The 23,399-nt window shown below is 56.7% G+C and overlaps 1 protein-coding gene across 1 annotated transcript; it reads right to left on the bottom strand.

The window, feature by feature from the left end:
* Positions 1–1,052: 1,052 nt before the first annotated feature.
* ITGB2 (integrin subunit beta 2) lies at positions 1,053–22,935 on the bottom strand. The gene is made up of 15 exons (XM_075543335.1): positions 22,878–22,935; positions 21,742–21,830; positions 17,346–17,526; positions 16,415–16,585; positions 15,530–15,771; positions 14,651–14,806; positions 12,199–12,294; positions 9,817–9,906; positions 9,111–9,251; positions 6,488–6,675; positions 5,535–5,783; positions 4,047–4,262; positions 3,122–3,324; positions 1,714–1,880; positions 1,053–1,493 (listed from the first exon to the last, which is right to left on the bottom strand). Exons 1-15 carry the CDS (start codon positions 22,933–22,935, stop codon positions 1,431–1,433), a joined length of 2,310 nt encoding a protein of 769 aa, XP_075399450.1. The 3' UTR covers positions 1,053–1,430.
* Positions 22,936–23,399: the final 464 nt, after the last annotated feature.

The following is a 23,399-nucleotide window of genomic DNA, read 5'->3' as shown; positions in this document are numbered from 1 at the left end:
GAATGAGGGGGAGTGTGGAGTAGAGACTCAATGCCCATCTCTAGACAATTGGACGTCCCCTTACAGAAGGGTCACAAGGAAGAGACGTTCCAGTTAGGGTGCAGTATAGCACTGATGAAACATAGAACTTTAGTTCTTTAGTGCTTCCTCCTCCCCACTATCATGACCTCAATTCTACCTTACAAACAGGACTAGGCCAGAACACGCACACTGCTCCAGATAGAGCCCAAGACACAGGGAATCCAGGATAGATAAACCCCTCAGGGCCAACAATGCGAATAGAGATACCAGGAGGATAAAGGGAAGGTGGGGGCGGGGTAAAGGGAGAATTGACCAGAAGGATCGACATATAACTCCCTCTTAGGGGGATGAGGAACAGAAAAGTGGGTGAAGGTTGACAGAGGACAATGTAAGATATGAAAATAATAATCTATAATTTATCAAGGGTTCATGATAGTGAGAGGGAGGGGGGAAATGAGGAGCTGATACCAAGGGCTCAAGTAGAAAGAAAATGCTTTGAAAATGATGATGGCAGCATATGTGCAAATGTGCTCGACACACTGGATGAATGTATGGATTGTGATGAGAGATGTAAGAATCCCCAATACAAGTATTTAATCATAATGAAAAGATAGTCAGGAGCAGATTGCTGCAGGGAAGCGGGGAGAGAGCCGTTTTCTGGTGCTCCTCCCTGGTCAGGCCTGGCAGCAGCCCTTGTGCAGTGCAATCCCGTGGCTTCTGGAAAGCTGCTTAGAATGTAAGACCAGAGAAGCACCGTGTAAACCTGTGCCCACGCCAACAAGTGTGGAAGGATAACGGACAATCAGGATGGTGACACTCGCCCAACTGCCCGCCGGCCAGGACGCACTCCCGGTGTAACAGGCTGAGCAATAGCCACTCCACGTCCAGCTGTCCTCCCCCCAGGAGGCGGGGTGGGGGTGGGGGCACAGAACCCAGCTCTCAGATGCCTCATGGAAGGTTTATTTCTTTTCTGACCCGTACAGGTGAACAATATAATCCATGGAGTGGCGTTCTATACATTTTATAGGCTTTTCATATAAATAAATGTGCACACTTTGTCAGGCCCTTGTCCTAACTAGAAAACATCTCTCTAACCTTAGAAGGCAGACATGATTCCTTTTATAGCTCTCTACCCCACCCCTCCCCAAATTGTCCAAGCTGGCAAGGGGAGGCTGTCGGTTTTGATGAGTTTATGAACACCTGCGATTTGGGGGTCGGGGTAAAAAGAAAGCAAGGCAAGTAACTGTTGGATCACGGAGGGTGGGAATGGCTGGGAGCCGTGAGCTGTGCCTCGTGGTGGGGTGGGTGGGTGGGAGTCCCGGGTGGGTGGGTGGGAGTCCCAGCGGCTGTGCGACAGGAGACCTGACTGGAGGGGCGGTTCCATCTGGTGGCTCCGGAAGGCCTTGCTCCTAGTTCTCGGCAAACTTGGGATTCATGACCGTGGTGGTGGCACTCTTGAAGAGGGGGTTATCCTGGTGAGAGAGTTGAGCAGGGTTAGTGCCTGGACTCTGGAGGCCTGGGCCCATATCCAAGAAAGCACTGTGAGGGAGGAGCCAGAGGGGGCAGCAGGTATTACTGGTGGGGTGCAGGGCAGATCCCCACGCCTTCCAGAGTGAGATGGTTAAAAGCACAGGGAGCGGGCGTCCCAGTGTGTATGTCTGTCACCCTTGGCCCCCAAGAGACGGCACTCACGTTGTTCCATTGAGACTTAAGCTTCTCCTTCTCGAAGCGCTTGAACTCCCTGCGGTCGCTCACGTGGGTCAGCACCTTCCAGATGACCAGCAGGAGGACTCCGATGAGCACGATGCCGGCCACTGTGCCCCCCACAATGGCGGCTACCCTGGGTCCCTGCACACACTCTGTGGGGAGGCACAAGCCCACCGAGGCATAAGTCCCACACACCTGGGAGTGTCCACATTGCCCCACACTCTCCAGGGACAGGGTGCAGCCCCACCGCCCTTGCCAACATCCTGGTCACCAGGAACAAGCAAAGCAGGGACAAGGCTAGACCCCCCATCATCCCAAATCACAGTCCTTGTGGGGTGAAGAGAGAAGGGTCTTCAGGGGCAAGCCCCGCGCCCAAGCAAAACCAGATGACCTGGCAGAGGCTGGAGGAGACCACTGCCCTGCGGAACAGCCTGGCCTGACATCCATGGGTGTCGATGAAGCCCGGAGGCAGCGGTGGCCGGGGCCCAGCACAGCTTGTCTGGCAGGGTAGGGAGAGTGGCCTTGCGCCCCCTGGGGAGGAGTCCCCAGAGGAGGAGTGAGTGGTAGGGAGGCGCAGGGCTGGTGCGGTCCCGCCCTGGGTGCCTGTGGTACCTGCGCCTGGTCTCAGCCTGAGCGTAGGGCTAGGGGCTTCAGGGCCCATCTGTCACCCCTGGCCATGTGCAGGGTCACTGTCATTCTCTGACAGCCCCCATTCACCTCGCCCTGGTCACCAGCTTTTCTGTGTGCGCCCCAGTCATGCTGACCCTTCCACAGAGGCCTAGCATCCTTCCAGAGGTTAGCCAAGGTGGCCAAGGCAGCCAAGGCTTTGCAACACCAGGCTAGCAGTGCCTCTGGCCACCTCTGTCACCCGGAGAGGGCTGTTAACCCTGGGGACAGGCCGGCGAGCCCCAGCTCCATGCCCAAGAGGGTTCTGTACCCACTGACCTGCACACACAACCTTGGGCCTCCACTGGAATCTGCTTCTCCTTAGACTCCTGACCCCCCAGGACCCCAGCTCTCTCCACAGCTTCCCCAGCTGTCCCGTGTCGTGTCAGACACAGCTGTGGGCATTTGCTTCCTTTCTTTCTGACTGAGAGTGCCCTAGCCCCCTGGACGGTGACCTGTGACACCAGCTGTCCCCTCTATAGTTGTGTATGTCACTGCATCTGACCTGGCAGTGGAGCCAAGGGGCTATATCAGCCTGTAAAGCCATTGGGCTGGCTGCAGAACTGAGGTGGGAGCCCCTCCATTTACCAAAGCCTCTAAGGGGATCCTGGCTCCGCTGACTGCTGGGCTACCCTCTCCAGCCACATTGAGATGGAAAGCTCGCCCCCGCAGCCTGGCAGCTTGCCCGCACAAAGGTCACTCCTGCCCGGGATGAGGCGCCCCTCACCTTGGATGTTCTTCACATGGATAAGGTAACGTTCTCTCCCGTGCTGCTGCTTCATCGTGTAGCTTATCCAGCAGCCCTCGGAGTCCAGTTCCCTGCAGGTCCGGCCCTGGACCACGTCTTCTTGCAGCGTCAGGTTGGAGCAGGCCGTGCTGCAGTTCCTCTGGTAGGGGCCCTTGTTGAATCGCAGGCACTCGGCGCAGGAGCTGCGGGCCGGACGAGGGGCAGTTGGTGTGGAGGTGGAAGAGCGTGTGCAGGTGTGCCCTAGGTGTATGAGAGGAGTATGTGGAGGTGACGTGTATGCAGGTTCTGCATGAGTATGTTCTTGGCACCGGCATGCAGAGCATGCGTTGGCTGAGAAGGGCCCGTGGGGGTGGGGGCACAAGATTATCTCAAAGGATGCGTGTGTGTGGCAGGAAAGTGGGACCCACACTTTTTCTGCTTGACATTCCTGTTGACAAGCCACATGGAGCTACTACTGATGGAGCCAGAGCCCCGGAGCTGGAGGAGCCATGTGGAGACCCATGCCAGCGTTGAAATGCTTCCACAAGACTTTCCATTCACTGGCCTGTGATCTTCCTGCTTTGGGTATTATTGCATGTGCTGCGTGAGTCTGTAGAAGAATTCGTGGACTAGAATGGGACATATGGGCTGATATTAGACTTATGGACTTGATCTGGACTGGACTGGGATGTTTTCTTAATATGTAATTCCTCTTTCTATAAAGCTCTCTCTTATATACATATGAATGTCTATGAGAAGGTACACAGGTGTGGGAATGTGTGTGTCGTGGGAGAGGGCATGTACAGGGCCCGCACCCCCTCAATGCCTGGCTTGAGATGAAGGGACGCAGCCACAGGATGACTGTGCAGGGAAGGGGACGTCTGGGCTCAGAGGGCAGTCCCCCCACTGCCCACTCCACACTCACACATAGCGGCTACAGGGCGAGGGACAGCCAGGGCACTCCAGGCAGAGGAGTGTCTGGTAACCCGTGTCGCACTGGCACTGATTGCACTGGCACCTGCCCCGACCGTTGCACACGACGCCCGGCTGGCTCAGGCAGCCTTGGATGGAGGTGCTGCACTGGCAGGCGGAGCCTTCGAATTTTTCATTGCAGATGCACTTGCCGCAGTCACAGACCCCCCTCTCTGCAAGACAACAGAGACTGGACTCAGGCCTCCTGCACCTGCTGGCCAGGAGCTGCACAGAAGTACAGACTGCACAGACCCCTGCCCCCCATGCCTCGGCCGCCCGCCCTGACACGGGCACCACCGGGCCCTTACCCTCCCCAGTGTTACAGTCTGGGTGCTTCTGGAAACCAAGGGTGGTGGGGCATGCAGGCCTGCCTTCCCCTTGCTGTCCTGCTCTCCCCCACACCCCTGTAACTGCACCTGGAGCTGAGCCAGAAGCCCAAAGCATCAAAGGTACCAGGCCCCACCGCCCACCAGAAGCACGGCCGTTTACCACCTTATCATCTGGACCACCCTCAGCCAGCCCTTCACACCTGTGCATGGGCTCCCTTGCCTACGCAGACCTCACCAGGGCTGTGTGACCGCCAAGTTGCCTTCCCCTGAGTGCCTCGCTGCAGACCCTGTGGGGTCCATCGCCATGAGGAGTCCTGGTCCTTACAGACCAGGGCAGAGGCCAGGAGAGACGAGGTCAACCACATGGGACAATTTGTCTGTATCTTCCAGAATGGATGCTCTCATCCTAACCCTTAGTACCGTGTCTGGAAATACGGTCTTTGAGATGGTATTGCTTAAGTTACCATCAGGTGACACGGAGCGAAAGACAGACAAAAAGTGACCGCCACGGAGTCGATACAGCACAGAGTAGAACTGCCCCTGGGAGCTTCTGGGACTGGAACGCTCCACCCTAGGAGCCGCGGGTGGTTTTGAACTGCCAGTCAGGCGGGTTGCAGCCTAGCTCTATGCCACCAGGGCACCTTTGTGCAGGAGCAGGGTGAGTCTTGATGTCTATGAGGGCTGTCCTTACAAAAGAGAAGAGACGCGGGCAGGGGGACATCGGGATGGTGGCTATGGGAAGGTGGGGTACAGACTGGAGATGGCGAGGATGATGGGGAGTCACCAGACAGACACTGGAGTAGCCCAACAAAGCCCCTCCTCCAGAACCTTCAGAAGGAGCCAACCCTGACTTGGGGTTCCTGCCCCAGCACTGTGAGAGATGGCATTCTTATTATTGGAAGCCCCCCACCCCCCGGCCGTGCCTGCCCAAGTAGCTGTGCCTCTAGTCTCCGTATCTCCCCTTCCGGCTCCCGATCACTGCCTCCCCGTGCACAGGGGCTGGAAAGACTGCCTTCTAAGCCAGGTTCATTTTGCACATGGCTGAGGGCAGCTCCACCGTGGCCCCGAGCGGGGTCCTTGGAGCTGCAGGGCCCACCCTCGGGTTCGAGCACCCACCCTTGCCACCACAGATCTGCCCATCGTATCGCTCGCAGCTGAAGGTGTCACAGTCACAGTAGCGGCCGTAGATCTGCTTCTTGGGGTCATCGGCCCGGTGGCAGATGCACTCCCCGCAGATGCAGTCGCCCATCCCCGAGCACACCACGGAACTGTTGTCCTTCCGGCAGCTCCCCTCCAGCTCCTGGCTGCTGCGTCCCCGCGTCCTGCACTCGCAGTTCTTCCCGGTGAAGCCGGGCTCACACCTGGGGGAGAAAGGGCCTGGTGCTGGAGAACATTCACACGGGGCCATGTGGCCAGGCCGAGCCAGGGGGACAGCTGGCTCTCCCCCAGATGAAGGGCACCGTGCATGAACACAGCTCTGGGAGCCCCAGCCCTGAGGCGCTGCCCTTCCTCCGTGGCCCTGCTTGTCTGGTTTTCTGCCTGCTCCCTGGCGGTGACTCCCTCCCTCCCTGCAGCTTCCACCATCTGAGTTGGTGAGCTAGCCAGATAAGTAGGCCTTTGTCCACCATGGCAGGGGCCTGCCAACATCTGCCTAAACTGCCCACTGGACAGACCCCTGCCCATAACCAGCTGTATCTGGTGCGGGGGATGTGGACATGACCAGGTCCTGGGGCCATGATCTGTCTGGAAGCTCTCTGGCCGAGCGGCACTGGCTTAATGGTGAGGCCAAAGAGAGAAGGGTCTTTAGAGACCATGGGGCAGGGGAAAGGAGGCGACCTGCCTGAGGCCCAGGCACCCAGTAGGGACACATGTCTCACCCAGCCTCTTCTCCTCACCCCTCCTGACCTCTGAGATGTACCCCCGGTGGCCCGGAGTCCTCTGCCTGCCACCCCCTGGTGACCTGGGCCTTCCATCTGCCGAAGGGCTAATCACCTGGGAAACCAAGAGCCTGGGGGCAGGCCCATGCTCCCCCGACCCCCCAACTCCCCTGCTCCGGCCCCCTCACCTGCAGACACCACACTGCAAGACACCCTTGCCGCTGCAGAGGCTCTGGCTGGGGCTGGTGTCTAGGCAGCGGCAGTCACACTGGGAGCGTACGAGCACCGTCACCGTGTCTGTGAAGCCCAGTGAGCGGATCACAAAGGACTGCTCCTGGATGCACTCCTTAGCTGTGACCTTCACCTGGAAGGTGATCTGTGGGGCCAGAGTGAGGGGGGCAAGACAGACGGCTCAGCTGCCAGCCACAAGCCAGTTCCATCTGTCTAGTCCCTAGCCTGCTCGGCTGGGCACAGGGACTAGGCTGGGCTGTCACAGCTCAGCTGGGTAACAATGAGCCCAGGCATATAGGGGGCACCCTGCTTCTGTCAACAGCATGGGCATATTGCACAGTCTCTAAGCGCCCTGCTTTTCATTGGCTGGGCCCTTCCTGAAGAGGTCAGCCAGAGGGTAAACGCCTTCATACAAGAAAGCGCCTTTCTCTGTCCTCTCACTCCATCAAACAACCTGGCAGGGGCCAGGCTGGCACAGGGGAGGGGACTTGTGAGAAATGAGCCCAGTGGCTGTGGGCACAGGGTGTGTGGGATGAGAGACAGGAAGGAGAATGAGAGGTGGAAACCTGGGATCTGGGAGGCAGAGTCCACAGCAGGGACCAGAGTCCTTTGCAGGGTTAGCCTGAGAGAGGTTTCTGGAGAGGAAGCATATATCTTTATTTACCATTATGCACGATTCAAAGGAAGAATGTATAGATAACTACATATGTAGACAGGTAAGTAGGTAGATAGGTAGGTAAACCCCACTGCTGTCAAGTCCATTTTGATTCATAGTCATAGCAAGTCTGTCCAGTGTTTCCAAGGAGGCTGTCAATCTTCTCTGGAGCAGACAGCCTCATCTTTCTCTCCAAGAGCAATTGGGGGGTTTGAACTGCAGATCTTATGGTTTGTAGTCCAGCGATGATCCGACATACCCCTGCTTCCTATCAAGATCTGTAAACTCGCTGCCCGGAGTCCATTTTGACTCCTGGTGACCGTAAAAGCCAGGGAAGAACATTCCCCGTGGGTTTCCGTGATTGACCCTGTCCAGAAGTCTAAAGCCCGGTCTTTCTCCCTCCCTCTGTATGTAGAGACACGTGTGAATGAGTTTAACATGCTGTGAGCAGCCCCGATGGTGCTGGAAAGGTAAGTGTTCGCCTGGCAGCTGGAAGGTTGGTGGTTCAAGCCCATCGTCCTCTCCGAGGGAGAAGGCCGAGGCTGTCTGCTCCTGCAAAGATGGACAGCCTTGGGAAGCAGACATGGGGTTGCTGTGAGTTGCCTCCACTTGATGGCAGGGGGGTTTGGAGGTAGAAGGCCTTGTCTTTCTCCTTGTGGAACAGCTATGGTTTCAAACTGCTGACCTTGTAGTCAAATAACCACTATAGCACTAGGGCTCCCAAACCTCAAATGGTGACCGGGACATCTGCTGGCAGGCACAGAACCGACAGCCCACTACCCACATTCCACAGTCACCGTGGAGGTTGGTCCCGGATCTCAGGGAGCACGAGGGAGTCAGGAGCAAGCCGTGTGTAAGATAAATCTAGATAACTTCTCATGTAGCACATCAGAGTTACACAAAGAGGTGCGGGTGGGGTGGAACCAATCAAAATGTGCAGAACCACCCCCCCTACCGAACATTATAAGAAACTTGAGCCAATCCCCACATAGGTGGCCCAGAATGAGGGAAACCATTTCAGTGAAAATGTGCACACAATTGTTTGGCAGTAACATAGCTGGGGGCATTTCGATGGCCTAGCCAAACATTTAATTAAAGCAAGTCTTTCCCACAGTAAGCAATGGGAACATTCAAATTGCTGTGGGCATAATAAATTTAGTTATAAAATATTAGGAAAAATCCTATACCTATTGTTATCAATTGTGTGACCTATGGCTCATTGTTTTAGAAAGCAAGAGAGAAAGAGAGAGAGAAATGGAGGGAGGGAGGGAAGAAAGGAAGGAAGGAAGGAAGGAAAGAAGGAAGGAAGGAAGGAAGGAAGGAAGGAAGGAAGGAAGGAAGGAAGGAAGGAAGGAAGACAAGCCGAAACAACCAGGGTAAAAAAATGTTGACAGTGATTGACAAGCGCTCCGTTGCCCAGCGGTTATGCTGCGGCCTGACACCAGAGGGTGCTGTCACCACAGTGAACTGTCAGTCTACACACCACTGGTTTTCTGAGATTCGGGAGGCAACTCATTTGAACTAATAAATAGACATGTGCTGGTGCCCATGCCACCCCTTCAGCATCTAAGGCATGTGGTCAGTGTTGGCTATGGAGTTGACTCAGTCTCCTAGTGGGCCCTGCAGACAGCAATGAACGGCTCTGGGGCCTCTTTCTGAGCCGCCCACGACTGGGTGGGTTCGAACTGCCAACCTTTTGACTAGGAGTCGAGTGGTTAACCGTTTGTGCCACCCAGGGTCTCCTGACATAAATCTACACATGCTTATTTTTGGCCTCATCAGAGAGAAGCCTCAGTGGGCCCCCTGCTCTTGATCCTGCACACTCACGAGGCCCCTTAGAAGACGCAGTGGACCGTCCCCTCCAGGATGTTGGCCCTGAGGATGCACTGGAGGGCACCACGGTGAGCGCCGATGGCCGCACTCACCGGGACGTTGATCTGCACGCCGTCACAGTCCCCTCGGAAGTGGTCCAGTTGTGGGACGCCTTTGCTGCAGAAGGAGTCATAGGTGACGCTCAGGGTGTCGGGGAGCGCGCTGTGTTCCAGGACCACTCTGGAGGAGAGTTTCTGTGGGGAGAGGCGGGATGAAGACCCTGCTGTTGGAGGGACAGGGGAGGCACCAGCACCACAATCCTGCCCTCAAGGGCTTCCAGGTCAGCTGAGGAGACCAGCTTGAGCCTTATGGGATCCGGCTCCACCCCAGCCCTCACGCTGAGTCCCCAAGTGCCTGTCCCAGGGCAGGAGCTGCTCAGTGTGCATGAATGAGAGACAAGCAGAGAGGAAGGGGGACAGAGGGGAGCCTTCTTCCGGCAAGTGGTCCAGAGCTCTCTGGAGCCCCCGTCCTGCGTGGTGTCTCAGGCTTCCTCAGAGCATGGGTGTAGCTGGGAGCTCCTGCTTTGGATACAGGTGATGGCGGGGCACCTCTGCACATCCAGGATGGGGCTGGGGAACTGAGGCGCGAGACTCGGTCAGCCTGATGGTGCAGGGGCTGGCGGCAGAAGATGCTGCCGGCCTAACAAGACAGCTGGGCTCCCTGTCCAGGCCACCACCTCCTGACCGGCACACTACTCCCAGGGCTCCGGCTCCAGCTCACAGTTCGGGGCGAGCCCAGCTAGTGCTGGGGGAGACTCACATTGTAAGCATTCTTGATGAGCTGGACCACGTTGCTGGAGTCGTCGGAGAGTTCTCCCACTGCCGACTTAGGGATGATCTCCGTAAGCTTCTGTTAGACAGGGGGACCCAACACATGGCACTGAGCACCCCTCAGCACCCACCAGGCTCCACGACACCCCGAGGGCGGTAGCCCAGAAAACCTCCACCGTGTAATTTTATTTCGCTGAGGCAGCCTGTGTTCGGCAATAGTGAGCACGCTGTTCAAGAAAGTTCAACCTCCAGCTCCCGGGAAGGAACACCCCCGTGGTGCAACTTCTGCTCATTGTCCTGGGATCAATGCTCCCACCCCGATAGGCTTCAAACCACCGGCGTGATGTCACCAGGCACAGAAGCTACCACTGGATAGTGCTGCCCTCCATGGATGCGTAGGTGTGCTAGCCCCAGGGCCTGGGCTAATAGAGCAGGGTAGGAAACCGGCCAGAAGAGCCGCGTTCCGAGCACCTTAATACACACACATCTGTTTCTCACAATGCTAAGATCAACCATGTGACACGGGGCAGGCCAGTACCAGGGAACCTGGTGACACTTCCAGGATAGGGAGCTCAGGACACTCTAAAAGGCAGATCGCCCCTGGCCAGCCATGGGAGCAGCCCCCCGCCTTCCTCTCCGCACACCTGCCTGGGCGTCCGTTCCAGCAGCATCACTCAGAGACGTCATTATCACGGAGTCACACAGGAAAGGGGTCTGACAGTCCGACCACAGTCCCCAGCAGCCACAGCAGCACCAGCCAAGAGGGAGGAGTAGCTCCCACGAGCGTGGCAGGCTCTACCCAAACCCACTGCCAGTGAGGAGGTTCCAACTCCAAGCCCCCAGGGGTTTCTGAGGCCATCTAACCGTTGACAAGCGCAGGCAGCCTCATCTTTCCCCCGTGGACCGGCTGGTGGGTTTGAGCAGGCAATCTTGTGATGAGCCACCCAATGCTTCGCCCAGGAAAGAATGGCAAGAGCACAGCAGTAACCTGAGTCCAGGCTGAATGGAAGAAGGAAGAGCTCTTGGTGCACCCACTCGGTAGTGTCCCTGGGAGGGGACGGTGGCGGCAGGGAGGGCCCATGGCCACTCTTGACCTCACGATCATCCCCTTCGTGAAATTCAACAGCCCACCGTTGCCAAGACGGGGGACGTTTCTGCACAGAGCCCGTGTCTTTGTGGTGGGGTGCCTTGGGGTCAGGGCAGCCCCGTGTGTGCAGAGAGGCCTCAGAGAGTGTTCCAGGCTGTGACTTTTAGGGAAGCAGGTCACAAGGTCTTTCTCCCATGGAGCCACTAAAAAAAACCCCAACAAATAAACCCTGGCCGTCGATCGAGTTAGTTCTGACTCATAGCGACTCTTGAGAGAGGGCAGGATAGAGCTGCTCCCGTGGGTTTCTGAGGCCGTTGCTCTGGATGGGACTAGAAAGCCTTGTTTGCCTCCCGCAGAGTGGCTGGTAGTTTAGAACTGCTAACCTCCAGGTTAGCAGCTGCATGCCGTAGCGCACCACACCAACAGGGCTCTTGCGGAACCACGGGGTGGGTAGACTCATCATTGCCAACCTATGAACCCCAGCACCACCAGGGCTTCCTGAAAGATGTTTCCATCCAAATGTATATGTATATATAAGGGCAGGGGCGGCAGGAAGCACCTTGCTGCCATTGAGCCGATTCCGAGTCTCAGCGACCCTGTAGGAGAGAGAACGGCCCCCGTTTCTCTCCTGAGGAACGGCTGACGGCTTCTCATTGCTGACCTGGCCGTCACCAGCCCACCTCGTCACCGAGACACCACTGGGGCGCCTTATAAAAGAAGAAAGTGCCCTACATTTGTAAAAGGCTGACTTGTCAGTCTAAACGACTTGCTACTCTAAAATATAGTCTAAAGCAGTGGTTGTCAACCTTCCTCACGTAGCGACCCTTTCATACATTTCCTCATGTGGCAGTGGACCCTCCAAGCATAACATTATTGCCGTTGCTACTTCATCACTGTCATTTTGCTACTGTGATGAATCAGGAGGCCCCCGTGAAAGGGTTGTTTGACCCCCAAAGGGGTCGCGGCCCACAGGTTGAGAACCTCTGGTCTAAAGGGACGTATCTCAGCTGATATTCGGACAAGCACTAGGTGTGGCTGTGACCACATTTCAAGCATGGGGACACATCCTTCCTTTATCCACATGTGGATGTTGTGCCACCAATAAGGAAGCTCCAGGCTCCTTAGTTGCAAAAGTCGTCACCGGAACACGGGGGACGCCAGCCAGGCCGACACCCCCCATAGGCGGAAGTGGGGCTCAGGCCGTGGTCACACTGGGTATTGCCATCACTCCCCTGAAATGACCAACTCTTGCCCGTGCTGCCCAAGATGCCTGGCTCCGCTTACCTCATATGTTGGCACCATATTCTTGGTCACGGCAAAGATGGGCTGGATGTTGTTCTCGGCCAGTTTGTGTGCCAGCTGGCCCACGGACGGGTAGTCCTGGAGGGGCGAGATGCCCGGTTAGACGGCCCGAGGGGAGGGGGACACGACCTTTGGGAGCCTGCGTTGCTTTTGCCAGGACCCAGAGGGGGTCAGCAACAGCCCTTCCGTGTGCGGTGAAATAATGTTCAAGAAAGATGCAGAGTCGACGGGGGTTGTACGCCATCGGCAATGTTCACAAATGCAGAAAGTAAAGAGAGACAGCCCGGGGCTGTATGCTGTGAGTGGATGCCGACTCACAGCGACCCCGTGTGACGGAGGAGAACTAGTTCCGGGGCCTCCTACGCTGCCATCTGTGTGGGAGGAGGAGCTGGTCGGTTGGGATCGCCGGCCTTTCTCTAGCCCAGCACTTGGCCCGTCGTCGGCCACCTCTCTCTGCCACTGAGTCAGTGCTGACTCCTAGCGCCGCCCTATGGGTTTCTGAGACGTAACCGTTGACCGGAGTAGAACGCCCGGACTGTCTCCCTCACAGCTGCTGGTGGTTTTGAACTGCCGGCCGTGCCCAAAGCGTAACCTCTACACCCCCTGGCACACCTTTAAAGAAGGTCATGGAGCCAGACCAATCACGTGGCCACAATTTGGCAACTATTCAGAATTCTACCGCGTGTCTCAATCACAGTACAAACCGGATTGAGCGACAGTCACACTGCTGTGAGGAGACGCCCGTCTGAGTGAGGTGTCAGGGGACCCCTTCATTCAACTTTTATCGAGGTCAGGAGCTTGGGTCCCATCCACACCATGTGGGGCTGAATTGCTTTCTTTGTGCGTTCAGGGACCTCTCAAGTCTCCCCACTGCCCCCACCCCTAGTCCACACGCAGGGCCCCAGGTGAAGATGCTTGGAACCAGCTCTGCAGCACCCAGAGCAGAGGCTTCTGGGATGGTGGAGCCTCGGGTTCGCCGCTGCCCCCAGTAGTCATTGGCCCTCTACGGTCTCCACACATGCCCGGTGAGCTACACAGGCGCCGTGGCTGGTGGGGCAGCACAGCCTGGCAGGTGGCCTTGTTTTCTGTGGGGTTTGCGCTCTACGTGAGACGGGATGCTGATCCCTTGAATTCCTGCCAGCAGCCCTGGAATCTGGGCCAGGACCGGGCGCATCTAAACCTTGCAGTGTTTCCTGCCGGCGGCAGGCACCTCACAGCTCTCTGTACTCTGAATCCATCCCCGGACACCACCCCGAGGTGGTGAAAAGTCACCAATGTAAAGCACCCCAAGGTGACCAGCCCAGTGTGGCCCCAAGCCGGCTGCGTGCGCAGGGCTCGGCTGTTTACCAGCTGTGGTTGTTATATAATCGTTGGTCAATTTGAAGGGATGAAGAGTGAAAGGGTGGAGTCTAGTCTGTCAGTCAGGTGATAGCGAATGAGGCCTCATGGCCTTCTCCTGAGGATTTTGGGAGCTCCAATATTCCTCCTTGGAGGCGGGAGACACACTCTCTCTGCTCACTCCCTTCGAGACATTTCTGATAAGAAGCCACAAGAAGCTACCCTGAGGCAGTCAGTTTCTGAGCTGAAGGAACCACATGGAGACCCCTGCCAGTACTGCGATGCTTACAATGCCACTGGATCCACAAGACTTCCCACCCACTGGCCTGTGATCTTCCTGCATTCGGTGTCATTGCATGTATTTTGTGAGTCTGAAGAGGCCTTTATAGATTGGTATTGGACATACGGGCTAATATCAGACTTATGGACTTGATCTGGACTGGGCTGGGATGTTTTCTCAATATTCAATTGCTTTTGAATCTAAAGCTTTTTCTTATACACATAATGTGTCTCTATGAATTTGTTTCTCTAGTCTTCCTGGGCTAACACACCGTGGAAAGCTTGTTCACCCTCAGCCAGGGGCAACAGGAGCCCCTAAGTTCTGATTGCTCTGAGCACAAACGAGTGACCCGGGAGTGGCACCACTGTGGAACTGGGGGTCCTTGCAAATGCATCTTAGCATGCAGGCCAATTTGCAGCATGGAATCCACTAACCACAGGGACTTTCAGTGTAGGGTGAGGGCATCGGGGTTGGGGGATGCCTGCGCCCCCCCACACCAGAGCGTTCACAGACACCTGGTCTCTCCTGGGAGGGAAGGATTCTCATGCAGTGACCCTGACGCCTAGCTCCAGGCGCCTGGGGGCGCCCCGTTCATGTACCTCCCTCTGCAGAGCACAGGGGCACAGGCTACCAGGCTACTGCGAAGACCCCACCATCACCCTGGCCCTCCTCTTCCCCGAGGCCCCCGCCCAGGCGCAGAGCGACTAAGGGTGTGGGAGGCCCCTCGGAAGGCCTCTCCTTTTGCTGCTGCCCTGCGCCAGGCCGGTGGCGCATCTGGTCAGACAGCGCCAAAGACCCAGCGAGACAAGGACTTACAAACTCGTTGCTCCTTTTATACAGGTTGTCCTCCAGGTGGCAGTGGCCGTCGTTGGGGGTCAGGATGGCACCCAGCTTCCCGTCCCCCGCAATGTGGAAGCCGTCGTCAGTGGTGTACACCAGCAGGCGTGTGACGTTGCGCCAGCCGATTTCCTCCTGGCGGAGAGAGCCGCGGCCTGACTCAGTCTCCCAGGCTTGGCCCTCCAGCCTGCACCGATCCCCTTCCCAGGCCTGGTTTCCCAGGCAGGAGAACCAGAGAGTGAGCCAGCCCACCAGGCTGCTCCTGAACGACCCTTCAGTAATGCCTGTCTAGACCACAGACATGCTGCCAACCAGGGAGCCCTGTGAGGGTGAGGGACACTGACGTGCATGGTCACGTTTGGAGAAAAGATATGTCCTCCTTCAGAGACTCACTGCCACCGAGGCAATGCTGACTCATAGCGACCCTATAGGATGGGGTAGAGCCGCCCTGTGGGTTTCAAGGACTGCAACTCTTGCCAGGAGTAGAAACCTCCTCTTCCACCCGAGGAGCGGCTGGCAGTTTCGAACTGGTGGTTTTGCGGAGAACAGCCCTGCCCAGCCTCGCTGTGCTACCAGGGCGCCTACAGCTTCCTTATCGCTCAACATTGCAGACCCTGCAATACATCTGGAGAAAATAACCCCAGAGCAGAAGCAGCGTGTAGAAAGAATACACATGCGTGTGTTTATGACCTAGGAAATATTGTCCATACAAAATGAGCACTGACCCCAGCAAGACCACAGGGGGTGGGGGCTCAAGGGTCCTAGGACACTCCCACACTGGAGAGGGCATATGAGCAGCCTGCATCACCCCCAAGGCTCCCAGGTAGGTGGAGCAGACACCAGAGTCGGGGTGCTTACCGGGCAGACTGCCACCTGCATCATGGCATCGAGGCCACCCTCAGGGGCGTCCAGGTTCCCAGAAATCAGTTGCTTCCCGACCTCCGTCTGAAACTGGTTGGAGTTGTTGGTTAGCTTTAGGACGTGCCGGAAGGAGAACGGGGACTGGCACTCCTTCTCCTTGTTGGGACACGGGTTCTTCAGCTTCTCAGGGTGCGTGTTCACAAAGGGCAGCACTGTCTTGTCCACGAAAGAACCAAAGCCTGAAGGGCGCACAGTGGGAAAAGGGCGAGGTGTGAGAAGGGACACTTGGTGTGGGAGGACATGGTGTGAGAGGACACGGTGTGAGAGGACACGGCTGCGGGGTGCAGGTCAGGGAGGTGTGGTGTGAGGCAGGCTGGGAGAATGTCCCGTCAGGTGGAGGTGGGCTGAGAAGGGCAGGAGGGAACGCATGATGGAGTGTGTGCTGGTGTGTGAGCACAGGGGGAGGGGGATCTGCACGCACACTGGTTGGTCAGGCACCTGGCTGGGATGCCTGTGCGACACCGTGTGTGCATCGTCCCTGTCTCCCGACGGGGCTGGTTCCCGCGGGGCTACTCAGGACTTGTCGTGACTCTCTACCTCTGCGACTGCTTTGCAACTGACACGCTTTGGTATCCTATCATGTTTTGATCGCATGGGAAACCCGCATCCTTCAGCAATGTCAAAGATCCATCGAGGGGAGGGGAGAGCATAGAGCATGTGGAGGGGCTGGACCATGCCAGCAAGTCTCAGGATGTGGGCACTGGGCGTCGGGGTCGCCCAGGACTCCCCTTCCCCCATAGGAAAGATGGATTTGTGGACGTGGGGTGGGGTGGTGGGACTGGGGAAGGCCTGAACCCGTGTGCCCTGCCTGCCCCACCTCACCGATTCGGCCCGACTCGGTGATCTCGTTGAGGGCCCTGAGCAGGTCTCCGCCCAGCTTCTTGACGTTGATGAGGTCGTCGAGCATGGAGTAGGACAGGTCCATCAGGTAGTACAGGTCGATGGGGTAGCCCTTGGCCCGCCGGAAGGTCACATTGAACACGGCCGCCTGGCCTGCCAGGGAGAGGGCAGGGGGACGTGGTTCATGGAGCCCGACCGGGGCTCGCTCCCTGGGACCTCCAGGCAGGCACGCGGCCACAGGGCATCCTGCCATGATGCCCAGCTTCCAGGAGTTCCAAGCTCATCTCCTACGATCCCAGTGTGGCACAGGAGTGGCAGGTAAGACACAGGTGCCCAGGGAGGTTTGAGTGATGGGAAAACAGCACTGACTTTTTGGGCATCACACCAGAAAATCTTGTCGGCCATCAGATCCAGTCTGACACTCATGATGACCCCATGCGTCACAGAGCAGAACCTCTCCGTAGGTCTACGTTGGCTGCAATCTTGACGGACACAGGGTCCCAGGTCCCCTTTCCCCACGGCCCTGCTGCGAGGTCACGCTGCTGACACAGAGGCCAGCTTACACCCCTCATGGACTTTGTAGCAAAAGTATGTCCCAAACCCTGGGTGTATGGGGCCCCTAATCTGAAGGTTGGTGGTTCAGACCCACTTAGAAGTGCCCAAGAAGAAGGGCCTAGTGCCCTGCCTCTGTCATGCAGGGAGAATCTGCCGCTGGCTGCAGATGGAGTGGGACCACAGTGGGCCTCCATCTCAGGGGTGAAGGAGCACCGAGGACCAGCCTCCTGCTTCACCTGGCCGCCCCTCCCAACACAAGCCAGCCACCTGGGGGACAGGACTAGAGGAGCCTGGCCAGACTCTGGAGCAACACACGCAGGAAGCAGGGGGCCCAGCCTGCCTGCCAAGGACAGCCTACCTGGTCTCAGGTAAAGCGTCACTCTCTGCGGGGATAGCTGCTGACGGTCCCTGGCCTCGTCCTTCTGGACCTCCACAAGGCTGCTGGGTTCCACGATGTCATCATTCACACAGCCCTTCTGTAGCAGTTGCTCCCTGGTGTCACAGCGAACCGAGTCGGGCTCCCCACGCCCAGTGAAGTTCTGGGGGACAGAGGGGCCCAGGCGGAGGGCAGAGAGAACATGGATGTCACAATTGTAGTGCCCCCCTTCAGCTGCCCTCAGGACACAGAGACAGACACCCGCCTCCCAGACAGGCCTCCCCACACAGCTCCCAGATGACACGGACTTGGCCTCCCAGCCGCCAAATCCGGAACCATCTGAGCATCAGAATGAAGCCGCGAGAGTGGCGGGCCCTGACCAACTGAAGCAGCCCTGGCGGGGGCGTGGTTGTTACGTGGTGGGCTGCGATCTGCAAGGCCGGCAGTTCAAAACCACCAGCCGCTCCTCAGGCGAAAGACGGGCTTTCTATTCTCATAAACAGCCATGGTCTTGGAAACTCGCCGGGGCGGTGCTCACCTGTCCTACAGGTGTGCTACGAGTCTGCATCAACAGAACTGACTTATTGACTCAAAGAAGACTCCGGGGTCATACAGACTCTGCGCGGAACGGCCATGCTTCCCTCTCCTGACCATTTCCTGCTGCTCCCAGCTGCCCACGGCCGATTCAAAGGGGAACTCGCAGCCACACAGGAAGCAAGTGCCGCCTCAGTAGCAATGGCCATCGCTGCCTGGAGGCTGCAGCTCTGGGCCAACCCTGGGTCAGCTTACCCAACAAGCAAGGTAAGCGTGGGCTTTACTGTGCTCATTCAGCCCTGGTGGCATAGTGGTTACACAGGGGACTTCGACCTGCAAGGTCAGCAGTTTGAAACCACCAGTCGCTCAGGGGAAGAGAGATGAGGCGACTCCCATAAGGAGTTACAGTCTCTGAAACCTGCAGGGACAGGTCCACCCTGTCCTATAGGGTCATGATGAGTTGGCGTTAACTTGATGGGGGTGATTTTGTGTGTTTAGGGAACAATTTCATGTTTTGTTTTGTTTTCACCAGACCCAAGATTCTGCCTGTAGGTCTGTCTGACAGCCGTCTCTCCTAATCGCACAGCACCTTCCTACAGAATCCAACCTCTGTTCAGGTTGATAATCCCTGACAGCGATGAGGAACCCAGACATCTACAGTTAGTAAGTAAGCACAAGGAAGCCTGGACTGACCTTGCTTACCGGGCAATCTATCGCTGGCCAAGCCCCTCACCGAAGGGGCCCCGAGGCAAGAGGGAAGCGTGGAGTACTGGACCCAGGGCTCCTTCCTCTTGACCACTTGGCTTTATAGAAGCCCCTGGGTCCGGACGGGCCAGGAGGAATGAAGAAAGGGTGCTCAGTGGGTCCCAGGCCCTTTAAGGAGGGGATGGCAAACATGTCCGTGTGGCTAGTTGTTCTCCACCCGATTGTGTCTGATGACAATGACCAGCATGCAGAATAGGACTGTGTGCCCATCAGGAAGTCTTCAAGGCGGTGGCCCCACTGAGGTGGTGCTGGGTGGCTTCACACTGCCAACCATTTGGTTAGGAGTAGAGTGCTTAGCTGGTCGTGCCACCCAGCAGCCCTGCTAAACACAGGCGAAAAGATACACAGGGTGGCTCAGTGGCAGAAGATGCACCTTCTGTGAGCGAGGGCCAGGCTAGGTTCCCGCCCCCTGCACCTCATGCACAGCCCGCCCCGTCTCTCCTCTCCGTGGAGGCTTGCTTGTTGCTAGGAAGGATGCTAATAAGGTTGGATGGGAAGAGCCTGGGGACTGATTTCCAAAAGACAGCCAATGAAAACCTCAGGAATGAAGAGGGTCTAAGTCCCAACGGAGGGTGCAGGGCCAGGCAGGGCGTAGTTTTATTTCTGCATGATGTCCCCAAAGTCAGGGCCAAGTCACTGCAGCTGACAACAAACAAGCATCTGTTCACCCAGAGAAAGGAAGCCCAGGAGAGATAAGCGCCCGTGGAGAGGGTGAGGTTGGTTACCGACAGTTGGTGAGAGGGGTGCGGAGGGGGCAGTGAGAGGTGACACTTCCTGGGTATGTCTCTTTGAGCTGCTTTGACTTCTAGAAGAGGCCAACACTTAAACCTTTCCAAAACAATCAACAAAGACGGGCAAGGGGGAGAAAAAAACGCAATACACACCAACATTTATCAAGCTAATGACGGTCCACATAGGGAGCTCTGGTGGAGCCGGGGGTGAGGCACGGGGCTGCCAACCGAGAGGAGGGGAGCTTGAACCCACCCACCGCTCCATGGGAGAGAGGCGTCTGCTCCTTTCCGGATGTACAGCCTCCATTGCTGCCCACGGGTCAGTGCGAGTCAGAAACAACTCAGTGGCAGTGGGGTTGTTTTTGGTTTGGGGATTTCAAAGGAATGAAATAATTGCACCCCCCTTACCCCCCCTAAAAAAAGTGGAACAAAACTCGAGAGCATAGTAAAAGACCAGGCTTTCTGGTCAGATAGAGATGGTGGAACCCCCAGGACTGCGGCTCTTCATCACCCTCCATGTCCAGAACTGGACTCACCCCGTCCTCAATCTTGAGCCAAATGACAGGTCACTGAAGGAACAATAGCACTGTGAGGCATACACACCCTAGGACAGGCAGTCATTTGAGATCAAAGGGCGGTAGGTGCCCCACGACAAAGACCAGAAGGGTCAGGGAAGGAGGAGGACTGGAGGCAGGATACATAGGGCAGGGGAGGGGGGAGGGGGATTGAGGACTGGTCCATGGGGGGATTGTCATGCGTGAGATCAAACAAAATGTATGTGAATTGCAGAGTAGAAGGCCGATCTGCTCTGCAATCCTCACCCAGTTAGACCAAAGAAAAGAAACCTCTCCAAAGAGAAGGGGTGGAGGGAGTAACTGGAGGGCTGCATCGCGGGCTTGGCTACAGCCCTCCGGGAAAGACAGCGGGGTACAGGCACAGGACCTCCTTCCCACCTTGGCTCTGAGTAGGCTCGTGCCCTGGGCTGCTGTCTGTGGGCTGAGCAAGTATGGAGACAGGTTTCTTAGGAAAAAGAACAGAGATTCCTTGGAGAATGTTTCATTCCAACACTCGGGCTGGGGAAGTCCAAGAGGAGCCTGGGAGATCTTCCGGAAAGCAAGAGCAGGCTCGCAGCAAGGTGGGGGCACAGGAGCCAGCACGGAGGGGTTCCCACAGGCCCTATCAAGAACAACTGAAGCATCAAGATGAAACGATGATTAAAAAAACTCACTGCCACTGAATTGATTCTAACTCATCGCGATCCTCTAGGACAGAGTCAAACTGCTCTGGTGGGTTTTAGAGCCTGTAACTCTTTACGAAGCAGCTGGTGGGTTAGAACTGCTGACCTTGCTATCCACAGTCCAGTGAGTCACCCCCCCATGCCACCAGTGCTCCTTAGAGAATTAGGCACAGGCATGTGCTATGACACAGATGGACCTTGAAAACAGCCTACTGAGCACAGGAAGTTCGTCACCAAGTGACAAATATCCCATGATCCTCTAAGACAGTCGTTCTCAACCTTCCCAATGCCACAGCCTTTTCATACAGTTCCTCATTCTGTGGTGACCCCTCCAACCATAATATTATTTTCATTGCCACTTCATAACTGTCATTTTGCTACTGTGATGAATTGGGCGACCCTGTGAAAAAGTCGTTTAATCCCCAAAGGGGTCGCGACCCACAGGTTGAGAGCCGCTGCCTAAGACATCTAAAACAATGCAGAGGTGTGGAGACCACTGCAGAGCAGAGGTGGGCAAGGGGGGCAGGGTTTCTGCTGCTGAAAGGATACTGAGTTGCGTGTATGTGTGTGTGTGTGTGTGTGTGTGTGTGTGTAGGGGGGATGAAAAACTTTGGAAATCAACAGTGGTGGCAGCTGCACAGCACAGGGAATATAACATCATGGGATCGGGCACTTAAAATGCCACGTTTTGTGTTAAACATAAAGAGTTGAACAGGATGCAAATAGAAAAGAGGGAGAAGCCCCAATAAAAAGATTTAAAAAAAAAAGAGGGAGATATACAATCCTGAATATACACATTTGAAAACCAAAATGATCATGTATTGCATAAAATAAAGAATCCACAGGACTACACCAGTAAGCCATGCATCCAGAGAGAAAAGTGGAATGTACAGATAATGATGAGAGACAGACAGACATTAGAAAGAAGGAAAAAAAAGTCCCGTGAGAACGTCTGTTACTAACAGCAGGAGGCTGTACGGCATCTGGGCAGCAGCGTCTTGCCGACACAGTGCTACTGGACTCAGGGAGAGTCCCCGAGGGGCCCAGTGGCTGTGAGCGTGCTCAATGGGAGAGGGGTGTTTATCATTCACACAAGTCACACAGCTCTTACCAGCTTTTGGCACCAGGCGCAGCCGGGCCCCATCTGCACACACTCCTGGCAGGTGCTAGCCTTGTACTTGGTGCACTCCTGGGGAGAGACTGGGGCGAGGGGGCGTGGAGCAGGGGGTCACAGGCCTGGCCCAAGTTCATGCTGAATTGGAGAAGGAGGCAGGAGGACAGTCTCTCCCCACACCCATCCCCAGCCAAGCTGACTGCCCCACTGTCACAGATAGGGGACTTGGACATCTCAACAGATATTCATGAACTCGTCTGCAGCAAAGGACAGAGGTGGGCACAGTGGGGAGTGTGAGAAGCTGGTGGAGAGCAGAAACAGCAGCAGGTAGGCAGGTCTCCGTGAGGACAAAGGGAGCTGGCCAGGGGGCTGGACGAAGCTCTTGAGTGGGATTCTGGGAGACTCAGGGCTCTAAGCAGTCTGGCAGGACTATTCTCAATGGTATCTGTGCTTCCAAGAGGGTCCCGCTGGCTGCTGGGAGGACACCCAGGGGCGCTGCAGCTGTCGGGGACAGATGGCAGTGGGTAGGCACACTCATAGGGGGTTGTAAGGGAAGTCGTAGGATTCCGGGGCGGGTGGCAGGGTGTGCAGCACGTACTAATGAGGTAGATGCAGGCGTGAGGTCTGAAGAGGAGCTGGGGGGCATGGGTGATGCTTGTGCCAGGGAGAGAGGGGGCGCAGGTGTTGGGGTCCAGCACTGAAGCTCTGTCCTGGGTACGGTGAGCTAAGGTGCTGGTAGCTGTTCTACCAGAGACACCGGAAGCACAGAGGGCATCCAATGAGGCGCAGGGCAGTGAGGGGCAGACGTGGGCATTTGCGGTGCACGTGCGGGACTTGGAGGCACAGGGCAGTGGGTTGAGGGGGGACCAAAGGAAAGAACAGGGGGTGTGAAACCAAGGCTATATCCAGGGCTAAGCTCTCGGCAGGGCAGGGGTGGGGGGGTTGTCAGGAGACTGAGCAGGAATGGACAGGGGGAGGGTCTCAGGAGAGTGGTCCTGAATGGAGGTTGGGGAACATGAGACCCCTCTCCTGGCATGTGGGTAGACTAAGCCCCGGAGTGTGGGAGGTGCTGCCCAGTCTCCCTGAATTCAGTAACTCCCATCCTCCCCTCTCCCCTCACCCTTGCAACTCACCGGACCCCAGGAAGAGCAGCCCCAGCAGAGTGAGCAGCGGGGTATGCCGGCCCAGCATGACCTGTGGAGGGAGAGGGTTCTTGGTGAGAGGGTTCAGACCCCAGGTTCCCAGCACCAGACGTCTGCTCAGCCACACTCCCAACACCCAACAGCCCCTTGGGTGGCCCAGAGTGCCTGCAGGGGAGCCTGGCCCCCTCTTCCAGGGTTCAGACAGGGCTGGGGCAGACATGCCTCAGCCATAATCCCACGCAAGGGTGTGGGTCTTGGTGGTGGCAGGGGACTGGGCCCAGAAAGCTTCCTTCAGCATTCTCCAGAATCGTGACCTGCGCTCTGCTGGGCAGCCAGCCAGACTGGCCGATGCCTTGATGCGCATGGTGTGGGGGGAGTCCACTCAAGGATCTGGAGTGTTGAGCCTAGGTCCCTCAGCAGGTGACAGGGTGAGGACAGGAAAGAAAACCAGCTTCACTGAGCACCCACACTGTACCTGACCCTCAGGAAGAACATCCCACAAGCCTCCCCTCC

This window comes from Tenrec ecaudatus, chromosome 2 (genome assembly GCF_050624435.1).
Source record: "Tenrec ecaudatus isolate mTenEca1 chromosome 2, mTenEca1.hap1, whole genome shotgun sequence".
Classification (NCBI taxonomy): Eukaryota; Metazoa; Chordata; class Mammalia; order Afrosoricida; family Tenrecidae; genus Tenrec; species Tenrec ecaudatus.
The sequence above is the reverse complement of the archived record's forward strand: the minus strand, read 5'-3'. Positions and strand labels throughout refer to the sequence as shown.

Coding starts and splice junctions, on each gene's coding strand:
- ITGB2 (XM_075543335.1), bottom strand. CDS start 22,935: ATGCTGGGCCGGCATACCCCGCTGCTCACTCTGCTGGGGCTGCTCTTC. Junction 9,252..9,816: donor TCATCAAGAATGCTTACAAT/GTGAGTCTCCCC, acceptor CTCTCCCCACAG/AAACTCTCCTCCAGAGTGGT. Junction 3,325..4,046: donor TCGCCCTGTAGCCGCTATGT/GTGAGTGTGGAG, acceptor TCCGGCCCGCAG/CTCCTGCGCCGAGTGCCTGC.